This window comes from Priapulus caudatus, unplaced genomic scaffold (genome assembly GCF_000485595.1).
Source record: "Priapulus caudatus unplaced genomic scaffold, Priapulus_caudatus-5.0.1 Scaffold42, whole genome shotgun sequence".
Classification (NCBI taxonomy): domain Eukaryota; kingdom Metazoa; phylum Priapulida; class Priapulimorpha; order Priapulimorphida; family Priapulidae; genus Priapulus; species Priapulus caudatus.
This window is the reverse complement of record NW_014577103.1, coordinates 295,932-307,081: the sequence shown is the minus strand read 5'-3', so window position 1 is coordinate 307,081 and position 11,150 is coordinate 295,932. Positions and strand designations below refer to the sequence as shown.

The window sequence follows — 11,150 nt, the reverse complement described above, 5'->3', positions numbered from 1 at the left end:
GTAATATTACGTGCTTCGCATGTTTCCACTGTGTGCGGACCAGGTAATATTACGTGCTTGTGATCAGACTGCTTGTGACAGATCGGTGTTCACGACACCCGTACAGCATTGCAGACTTCCAAAAAAAAATCTGCTCTGATGAAATTCAACTTGTGATTTCAATTGTTATTTCTACTTACATTATGGGGCTTACACAAATCTCAGACACACAGACACAGAACAGAGATACACAGAACAACACGAAATTGAAACCTGTTAAAACAAAACGAAATAAAAACAGAACGAAAACAAAACAGCGCCCCCTATTTTCAGGCAAATCTTTACCTTTTTTTGTTTTGTATTGTCTTTTTTAAGACCGAACAAACGGTTTTCAACCGAGTATAGTTTAGAACCCGTCCCGTGTACTCATCGATCTCTTCTGTGAATTTGGCGCTATTTGGATCCAAACTGACGGAGCCTTTCAGTAACATACATACAACATTCGCCAAATTATAGTAAGATGATGAAGAATGCATGGATAAGTAGATGACCCCTTTTCAGATATGATCACTGTGTGATATACAACAACATAATACAATAATAATACAGTATTACAATAATACCGAATCCAATTTCAATTTTCTGGTGTTCTTTTGTGCAATTTTTATTTTGTAGAGCGGAACTCCCTGTTCCGCGGGGGAGATCGTCCGATCCACCCGATCCCTCCTGGTTACGGGCCTGCACGTGCACATGCACACATGCACACACGCACGTGCACATGCACACACGCCCGCACGCACGTGCACACACACGTGTACATACACACACGCAGGTACACATGCACACACACACACACACGCACACACACACACACACACACACATACACACACACGCACGTGCACATGCACACACGCACGTGCACATACACACACACACACGCGCACGTACGCACGCACACACACACACGGACGCACGTGCGCACGCACGAACAAATGTGTTTGTATATATTTATGTGTAAAGTCAACGTAATACCATACACTCAGAATTCTCAGCCTATATGAATCACTAGCTGGGCTACACAGCGATGCCCGGGATAAAGAAGAAAACAGCTAGAATTTAGTCTGCCATCACGGCTGTACATCCATCCCTCTCCCTCCCCTTTTCTCTTCCCCCCCCCCTTATTACATACATAAATCTACTACATAAATGGGGGAATCTGTCCAAACTCGTTCGAAAATGTACCGGTTATTCGCAGGGGGGAGGGATGATGATATTTAATGTTATATTATTATTAATATTACTAATACTGTAACGCTTGTACCTTATATACTGTATAGCAGTGTTTAACAGCAATTCATGCGTTCATCACGACCACAGACGAAAGATTGACGTATCGTTGACTCTGGTATTCTTGCGTTACACACTGAACCGCGTATTATACACACCTCTCGAGCGCTGTAACTGACAAAGCGTACTCCCTGCAGGCTGCGTTCACTGCTTTGCACCCGAACCCACCCAAAAGCAAAACGAAAATCGTTCGAAAATGTACCGCTCATTCGCGGGGGCGCCACCGTCCAATAACATTTTATGCATTGGATTGAATTAATTTTATTTGTTGCATGCCCCTATCGGCCCATGGAAGAATGACATAATTAAATAATAAACATAAGAATCATGTATGAGAACATTTGACAAACAATGAAATAAATGGTAAGATTTAATAAATAACTATAGCACCCGGTGTAACGTGACACCATAGATAGTTCACGTACATATACGGTCGTTTTTGATGTTTTGGCTTTAAAAAAAACATTTTGTTGGCTTAAAAATAATGGTCGTCGCGTCATGCTGATTCAGAATATATATGGTGTTGGGGGTCACCTGTTACGGGTCTCGAGAAGATAGACGGACTGAGTGACAGACAGATTCCCCCATTTATGTAGTAGATATGAATTTACTACCAGGAGTAAATATATTGTGATTATTTGTGATTATTTACTGTTTGTATTACAGTACACAATCTATAGTACGTATCCAAAATTCTGAAAACCGAAAAGCTCGGAAAACCGAGTTTTTTCGTGGAGGTCGTCTGCACACCAAACCTCGCGTTTAGCCGCACAAGGTTCACTGCAGAAATATTAATGTGTTTGGCATTACTCATACATATTGTATACTGTACCAGTACATCACTTGGACACTTGAAAACTTGGGTTTTGGTACCTACTGGCTAGTTGCAGGACATACGGTATATACATTCTACTATATTCATACTACCTACCATTCCAAAATCCGAAAACTTCTGAATTCCGAAACGTGTCTGGTCCCAAGGGTTTTGGATAATAGATTGTATACTACTTATAACCTGATGGTCAGTGTGGTAACACCTTACAGTGAGGAGCTTGCAAGCTCTCATTATATATATTTTACCAATGAATGAATTACTAATAAATAAATTCGCCACTGCTTGAAAGCGACACTAGATGGCAGCAGGCAGAAGGAAACACCGAAAAGCATGATTTCATGCCAACAGCAGTCAGTTGATTACAGCAATCGTTGTACTGTGTTTGCCACTAGTATCCCACAGGAAAATTTGTTATCATTGCGCGTGTTATGTGTGGATGTGGGTATGAAACTACAAATTCTTTATAAAACTTTCTTTATAAAACAACTTTCTGTGCGTGCGTGCATGATTACAGTAATCGTTTAACTTTTCGTCTGCGTGCATTCGTTCCCTAACCCAGCAGTAAACCTCGCAAAGCCGTGAGTAACTGACACAACGTTTATTTCCACTGTCACCGTCACAACACCTCCCACCGCCGTCGCACCAAACCCGACTCGTTCCCCGACATCACTGGTGTTAGTAATTAAACGTAATTTGGTTAATAAATATTATAAGTAGCCGGCCCGAACGACGTTGCACCCTCATATAAATAGCTTTGCAATCTCCGCGCTTTTTAACGACCACGAGCAAAATAGCGACGCGGGCGCGACAAGACATCGGCAAGAGTTACTCGAACCCTCTTCACCGTCATAGCAACAAACTTTTAAATACTCGGTGGACGTTTTCGACGTGCAGACGATTCGCTTCTGCTGCCGCAATGCGATTACCGTACAGATTAAGGACGAATACAAGCGTCGGTACGCAGATGGCGTATTTTGTGCTTTAAATGAGAAACCCACCCCTTCCCCTTCGTCGCTCCGCTGCCGACCCCTCGTCGTCGCAGACACCACCTCATTACGGAGATGCCGTCTTTCGTCCTCTAGGTAAGGCCAAAACCCATCTATGTGCTGGTTCTCGTTTCCCGACCGCACTCTATTTATTCGCGCAGCGACCCCTCACCATTTTTATTGTCCTTCTTTTCCAGTGAACAAAAAACATCTAACCAATTCCCCGTTTATAAAACATATGAATTGGACCGTTTTCCTGCTTCAAACGGCACCGACGCTCTTCTGACATGGTTCGTCACGTACCATGTTTTAATACCCTACCTACCATATTTTTCGGCATGCAACTGTACCACAGCCTATACTTTTATTGGCGGCTAAGCTGCCCTTCTGCTAGCCGGTAGCACACTCTACCGACCTGAGCGTCATTGAAGGGCTTACGTTGGCATTGGATGTTCTAGTTTGGCTCGGGAGGCTTACGCATTGGCTCTGCGGACTCATTTTGGCTCGCGATTCGATATTTTGAAATCGGAAGGCAGAGTCGGGTCGGATAGTGTGCGGGCGCTTACCCGCGACTCGATTAGTGTGCGTGCTCCATCACGACCCGATCGCGTGCGCTGAATGAAATTGACCAATGCACAGAGCAGCGGTCCATGCGAACCCGCTTTCGATGGAATGGCCATCGAACCATGGGACAACCTCCGACCCTTAGTCACAACGGTTCAATCGCGCCTGGGAACCGCGCACGAGAGCTGCCATGGTTTGCGCTCAACTTTTGAGTCGGACAGTGTGCGGGCGCTCCCGATCGATCGGGAGCGGGTCGTAAGTAAGTGGCGGGGCCTTAGTGCTTGTGGCACAGTGCAAAATCCGGATAGTGTGCGGCTAGCCTACTCCCTCGTCTCGGCTCACCGACCCTCCCCCCCCTTCTCGCTTCACCGGACCGACCTGCCTCCCCGCCTTCTCGCTTCCCGACTCGCCTCCTCCCCCCTTCTCCGCGCGTTCACCGTACCGCCTCGCTCCCCCTTCTCGCTTCACACCGACCCCTGCCTCCCCCCCTTCTCGCTTCACCGACCCCTCCTCCCCCCTTCTCGCTTCACGCGACTCTCCTCCCCCACTTCTCGCCATCACCGACCCCTCTCCCCCCTTCTCGCTTCACCGCCGACCCTCCTCCCCTTCTCGCTTCACCGACGCCCGTCCTCCCCCTTCTCGGCTCACCGCCCCCTGCGCCTCGCGTCGTGCTCGCCGGCGACACGGCCCGCCGCGACCCCTCCTCACTTCGTTGCCGTCGTCTCCTGCTGGACGAACGGCGGGTAGCGTGCCTCGGGACCTCGCGCCAGCGCGTGCCGCGTCAGTACCGCGAGGTCAGCACACGAGCTGCGGCAGCGCGTCTAGCGGCGGCCCGTCACCTGGCCGGCATCGTGTACGCGCCTTCAGGTGCGCAGCGTCGCCGTGTCGCGGGCTCGCGCCAGCGTGTTCGACGTCGACCGTCAGGCCCGACGGATCGCAATCTCATTCCGAGCCGCGCGTCCCGCCAGTCGCGATCTGACCCGGCGCCGTCGTCGACAGCCGGTGCGGCGATCGTCGAGGCCGGTCCACCCAGCCGACAGCGCCGGCAAGCGTGCGCGCGCAAGTCGGCGTTCGCGCTCACGGCAGCACGACGCATTTCGACGGCGCCCCACGCAGGGCGCGAGCGAGAAGTACGTGCGGCTGCTGCGTCGTCCGGGCGAGCGGAAGCTCCTGCTCGAGCGCGCGCTAGCTGACTGCGGCCGCTGCCGCCCGAGCCGGCTCCGCCGCACGGACCGCGTGCACCGTCCTTCGGACGTGCCCCGTGCGCGTGCGGGCGACGCACCGCACAGCCGATGTGCGCGCGATCGCGACGTCGCGCCCGCGCCGCTCACTCGGCCAGTCGCCGCCCCCGCGCTCTTCCATGTCGCGCTCACGAGCCGCGCCGCGACCGCCTCCGCGTCGAGCGCGGCTAGATGGTCGCCGACGGCGCGCGCGTCCTTCTTGAACGCGCGGCCGAGCTCGCCCTTCTGCGGCTGGCATTCGACGATGTCGACGGTCTTCGGCTCCGGCAGCTTCTTCTCGGCGACGAGGCGCGCGCCAGTCGCGCGCGAGTGACACGTGAGGTCGTAGCAGGAGCGGTCGGCGCATCCGACGCACTCGATCCAGCCGTACGACGTCTTGCACTCGAGGTCCCAGCAGTCGCACGCGTAGTGAGCCATCTCGTTGCCCATGTGCTGGCGGAATCGCACCTGCGCCGGGTCACAGCCGATCTTCAGCACGAACGAGTAGATGCGGCCCATGAAGTACCCGAGCGTCTCGTTGTCGATCGTTCCCGCGGCGACCGCCTCGCCGATCGTCTTCGTCTCCGCCGCGCGGCCCTCCATCTGCCGCGCCGCCGAGTACATCGTCACGGCGATGTCGGCGACGCTCGCGAACTTCGGGTGCCGCTTGCACGCGGGATCGACGAAGTGCTCGATCTCCGCCATCGGGAACTCGCGGACGCGCACGAGGCCAGAGCGCGGCGAGATCTCGTTGCGGAACGCCGTGCCGATCTGTGCGGCGGCGAACGGCAGCCGCCCCTGGTTGAACTCGAGCAGCCGCTTGAAGTTGACGAAGATGCCCTGCGCCGTCTCCGGACGCAGGTAGCCGCGAACGTGCCCCGACGGGCCGATCTGCGTCGCGAACATCAGGTTGAATTCGATCGGGTCGGTGACGTCGTTCTGCGTGACGGGCGAGCGGACGCCGTAGCGACGCAGCGTCTCCGTCATCTGGTCCTTGTCGAAGCCGTCGAGACGCACGAGGATGTTGTCGATCTCGGCCTTCTCTTCGACGGTGGTCTTTTTCTCGGCGCGTTTCTTCTCGAGCGCGGACTTGATGATGTGGTCGACGCGGAAGCATTCTCCCGTCTTGACGTCTTTCACCTGAGCCGAGAGAATTTATTAAAGAATTGAGTGAAACACAGAATTGAAAAATGATGGGAGAATTGAACGAGGAAAGAGAACTTGAAATGATGGGGGAATTGAATGAGGAAGTGAATTCAAAATGAAGGAGAATTCAAAATGGTGGGAGAATTGAATGAGGAAGAGAATTCAAAATGACAGAAGTGAATGAGGAAGAGAATTCAAAAGGATGGCGGAATTGAATGATGAACAGAATTCAAAATGATGGAAAACGAAACGGTGAATTTGCGATCGGAAACAAACTACGTAAAACGGCGAATTCGCGATCAGCGCCATCTACTTTCTTGGCCGTAAAGTGCCTAGCTAGTACGTGTAAGAGCAACTCTGGGTTTCAGGCTAGGGCGAGTAACAATCCAGATACGTGCGCATGATAGTTTGAATACACGACCAAAATCAATAGCTTTATCCACGCGAGAATTTAATGTATTGAGCATAAAATTGTTGCTAATATGTAAAGCCATAGGATATATATTGTAGCGTTGTCCCGATGATCGATTATAATCGAAAGTCAGTCGTTTGCAGCAACAGACTATATTATAAGCACTCGAAATGAAAATAAATAATCAATTATATATTTGAATTTAAAATTCTATTTTATTTTTGTTTTTATTTTGGTGCTCCAACTTTGCAGCTTGGAGACAGTAAATGATCGATGATGAAATTCCAACCAATTCCTAGTATATTGTATAACTATTTCGTATATGAATTTATAACAGCCGGTTGTCTTTATCGATTTGACTTTCGTTTTCGATTTGCTAAATCTCACAATTTGACAGGGCCGGAAAAAAAGCCCCGTGGACACAGTAGGAGGGGGGGGGCTGTTTACGGGGCTTGGGCCGATCGGCCCCATGAACAGACAAAGCCTGAAAATTGTTGCTGATATGTGAAACGATGGGATAGTATATATTGTAGGCGGCGAGCGACGACATTCCTAGATCGTTCCTTCGTTCGCACGTCACTGTCGGCGACCGACACTCACCAGGGTGCGAAATTAACGGGAGTCCGGAGTCAAATACTCCCCGATTTACTGTCGGACTCCCTGATTTGATGTATGCAGGAGTTATTGTGACTCCCTGAAAATTCTGCATACTAACTAGTTCGTTCAGGAGCACGGCCTCGCGGAATTACTGTATTTTTTCAGCTAATGTTCAAAGAAAGTTTGTAGGACGTGCAACCGGATGAATCTTAAAAATAAGCACATGCGTTATTGTTAATATCTTTAATTTTGAACCTCAGACTGCGGACTCCCTCATTTTGCTGTGGACTCCCTCTTTTTAAGAGTATGGAGTCCGTTGGACTCCCGTGTTCAAAATTCAATTTCTACCCCTGAAAATATTGTTTGTTTGCCCTCACCTGACCGACCCGCCAAAAAGGGACCGACTCAAAATATTTTATTGATCTTTCCCATTTTTTTTTACAAATTGTATCACTGTACATTATATAAATCTGTAGGGAATACACTACATGTACCAAGCAAAACAAACATTCAACATAAAAGGTATCTCCACACAAGCACACCCCAAGTATGTAGACACCATGCTGAATTTGTAAAAAAGACCCCGCCCTCAAAAAAAGCCGACCTACCTACCCAAACTTTTCAGCCTGGGTCGGGTGAGGGCAAACAAAGATTTTTTTAATTATGGCCTAAACCTAACCCTAACCATTCCCTTAACCCTGATCCTAACCCTAACCCTACCCACATGCGTTATTGTTAATATCTTTAATTTTGAACCTCAGGCTGCGGACTCCCTCATTTAGCCGTGGACTCCCTCATTTTGCCGTGGACCCCCTCATGTTGAGGGTAGGGCGTCCGTCGGACTCCCGTGTTCAAAAGTTAATTTCTACCCCTGCTCACCATGTAGTCAGAGAAGCGTTCGACGTGTCCCGAGGCAATGAGAACACTCTCCAGCGTCAGCATAGAGCAATCCACCTCCAGCATCTGTTCCTCTAGGATGAAGTGCTTCCTCCACAGATTCAGTATGTTCGTCTTCAGCGCACACCCCATCGGCCCGAAGTCGTACTGACCGGCGACACCTGGTGGCAGACGCGCGCGTAATAATAGTTGAATTCACGAATGGATACATTTCAGTGAGAATTTATTTAACATAATAAAAATAATTTATTAAATTCAGATTTTAATGAAATTAGAAATAAATAGTATTTTAGAGAAAATACTCTCGTACTCACCGTCGACACCTAGAGTGACATACATGCGCGTAATTAGTAGAATTCACAAATATATTCATTTTGATGCAAATCAATTGAAAATAATAAAACATACACATTTTAGCATTATTCACGAATGAATTTATTTTTTAAATAAAAATTGAGTTACTTTAATAAAACATTATAACAATAAATTTAATTAAGATTTTAATGAAATTACAGCTAAATAGTATTTCATAAAATACCACAATATATGTTAAAATCACTGATTGGAATATCTTTGGCACTGGAATCCTCCCTTCATCTTGTATGAAATGTTATTAGATATCGCCTCATTCTCATTTATATACGAGTACATCCACATACACAGTCAACACTTAACTTGTCAAAAAAACAAATAAAGACACTTGGCAGGGTTTTTAACATGAGTTATCAACTTTATACGGCAGCGCATCTGAGCGAGTGCGCGCAATCTGAGCGGGCTCTGGCACCCTTACGCCACACTAGAGTATACAGCAGACTTAGCATATTTGCAATAGTATAGTAGATTGGATAAAAATCGTTCAAAATGTGAAAAAAGAAAGAAAATTGGTACACTTGCATACTTTTGTATGCTCTTTCATTTAAAGACTGGACACACGCGATCCAACTACAACTTCGGCCGCCATCTTAAATTCAAAATGGCCGCCGTCATTTCTTAAAAAATAGCTATATATCTCGGTTAATAATCTTCGTACAGACTTGAAAATTGACTGACAGACGTAATTTGGGTTACTATTTCATACAACAACGTGAAATAGCTATATCTCGGTTAATAATCTTCGTACAGACTTGAAAATTGACTGACAGACGTAATTTGGGTTACTATTTCATACAACAATGTGATGCATGTGATCCAAGAGCCGTTTTCGGCCACCATCTTGGATTCAAAATGGCCACCATAAAAATTACAAACTTAGCAATATTTCCTTCCGTTCACGGAAGATATAGAGACGTGAAAATTTGCAGACTGGCGCAGGTTAATACCCAGCCGGCCAAGTCGACACATGCCGTATCCAACACGCGCTGGAAACGAGGAAAAAACACGCATTTTATCGTGGAGTTCTACACACGCATTTTCAACGTTCTTCAAGTAAACGCGCCGTGTAGACTACACAAGCAGTTCAAACACGGCATTAATCTTCTAAATTACACATGTCCTAATAAGACAGCTAGAGTACACATATGTAGCAATAAACATCATTAATCCTTCACTGACTGAAGACAAAAAATAGTTAAAAAATCATTACCCAGCAAAAACAGACCAAAATCTCAACGAATTGTTTAATTAATTTCGTCATGATGTGAATGATCGCAAGTCGACGTTTATACAACGCGAAAAAAGTTCGAAACATCGCCTGGAATGTCTCCTAAGAAATCTACAAAACACCGGCATGATCACTCTCCCGCCGTTCAAGCGAAGTTTGCTCAACATGTCAAGGCAATGGGCGATCACAACATTGCAGGAGATGGGCAACCCGTTCGCAGAAGACCACACGAATCTCGTTAGGCTGGACACGAAGGAAGTTATGGCAGAAAGTGCAGTCACCAATCTCCAGACTATTAAAGAGATAGGGCAATCGCAATTTGACACCTACGTTACCGAGCGGCTTGAGCAGCGAGTGACTCCAGTCTCAAACATCATCCAATCGAACAACATCACTATATTCCACAAGACGCCATCCTTAAAACAGTCGCGGACGTCACACCAAATTAGAACTCTGAAAAGCAATTGTGAATTGCTTGGCAGAATGTACATTTCCTGCCAGTCCAGAGACGGTGACATGGACGAATTCTTCAGACATGAAAACCAGGGTTCACCACCTTCTCTTTCAAACATGGGAGAGCTGAGGCAATGTACCAAGTCTGACCACATTGGATGCCTCGATAAGTTGGATACACCTTCTGATGGCAACACCCTGGCAGTAGATGCCAAAATTTTGGATGGCTCCGTCGTGGTCAATATGCTGCAGCCAAACTCATGTGCAACATTTGGTGACTATAGAGATCAGGTGTTCATATCTTATATCCTCAGGAACTTGCAAGCCGCAAAGCGCCTAGATATGATCTGGGATCGATACATCAAGAACAGCCTGAAACAATCAGCGAGACAGAAAAGGGGAACAGGGTACCGCGGGATAGTCAAATGCTCCACACCAATTCCAAACAAGTGCCGCGGAGCGACAGCGCTCATCTAACGTCTACTGCGGTGACTCTGTGGTGGAGTGGTGGTATTCTAGTAAACCCTGTTAGTCCCAAATGTGTTCACATACACGCTGAAACAGTGGAAGGCACAGGGATGGTATCAGGAACCTTCTCAAAGGAATGTTCGTTGGGATCGTTATGAAAGTTGCCACGAGATGGCGCGTACGTTTAAGTGTCTTAAGATTAAAGAGGGAGGCTCCCATCGTACGTAGTAGCAACAACTATTTGCAAGACAGAATAGGTAAGCACTCATCCATTTACCTACGCAAGCCTACAGGCTGAAATAGAGAGCTGCCACCTGTAACTAATTAACACAGGCAAAAACTACACAGTACTATCACCACCACATGCACTGGCAGTGGCATAGGTTACATGTAACATACTGACAGTACAGAATGCCATAGAAATTATACGATTTAAGGAGCATAAACCTTCTTCAACCAAATTTAGCTTTTGAAATTTCACTGTGACGTTGCAGCCTCATACATCCAGGCATGTATCTAGATTCTACTAGCAAACACGGCAGTCAAATTCTTTCTAACAGACAGTAAACAAATCCATGTTTAACCCTCCTCTCGAGGGTCAAAAGGTTATCTGACACTTACTCTTCGCATGTCAGCAGAAAGTA

General features: G+C 47.5%; 1 protein-coding gene across 1 annotated transcript in view; it reads right to left on the bottom strand.

Moving 5' to 3' along the window:
* Window positions 1–4,417: 4,417 nt before the first annotated feature.
* LOC106820544 (glycine--tRNA ligase-like) overlaps window positions 4,418–11,150 on the bottom strand; it is an 8,482-nt gene continuing 1,749 nt past the window's right edge. The window contains exons 2-4 of the mRNA XM_014825056.1: window positions 7,968–8,059; window positions 5,045–6,073; window positions 4,418–4,534 (exon numbers count right to left, since the gene is read on the bottom strand). Coding sequence (XP_014680542.1) covers window positions 4,418–4,534; window positions 5,045–6,073; window positions 7,968–8,051 — 1,230 coding nt within the window. The 5' untranslated portion in view covers window positions 8,052–8,059. The remainder of the gene's footprint in view (window positions 4,535–5,044; window positions 6,074–7,967; window positions 8,060–11,150) is intronic.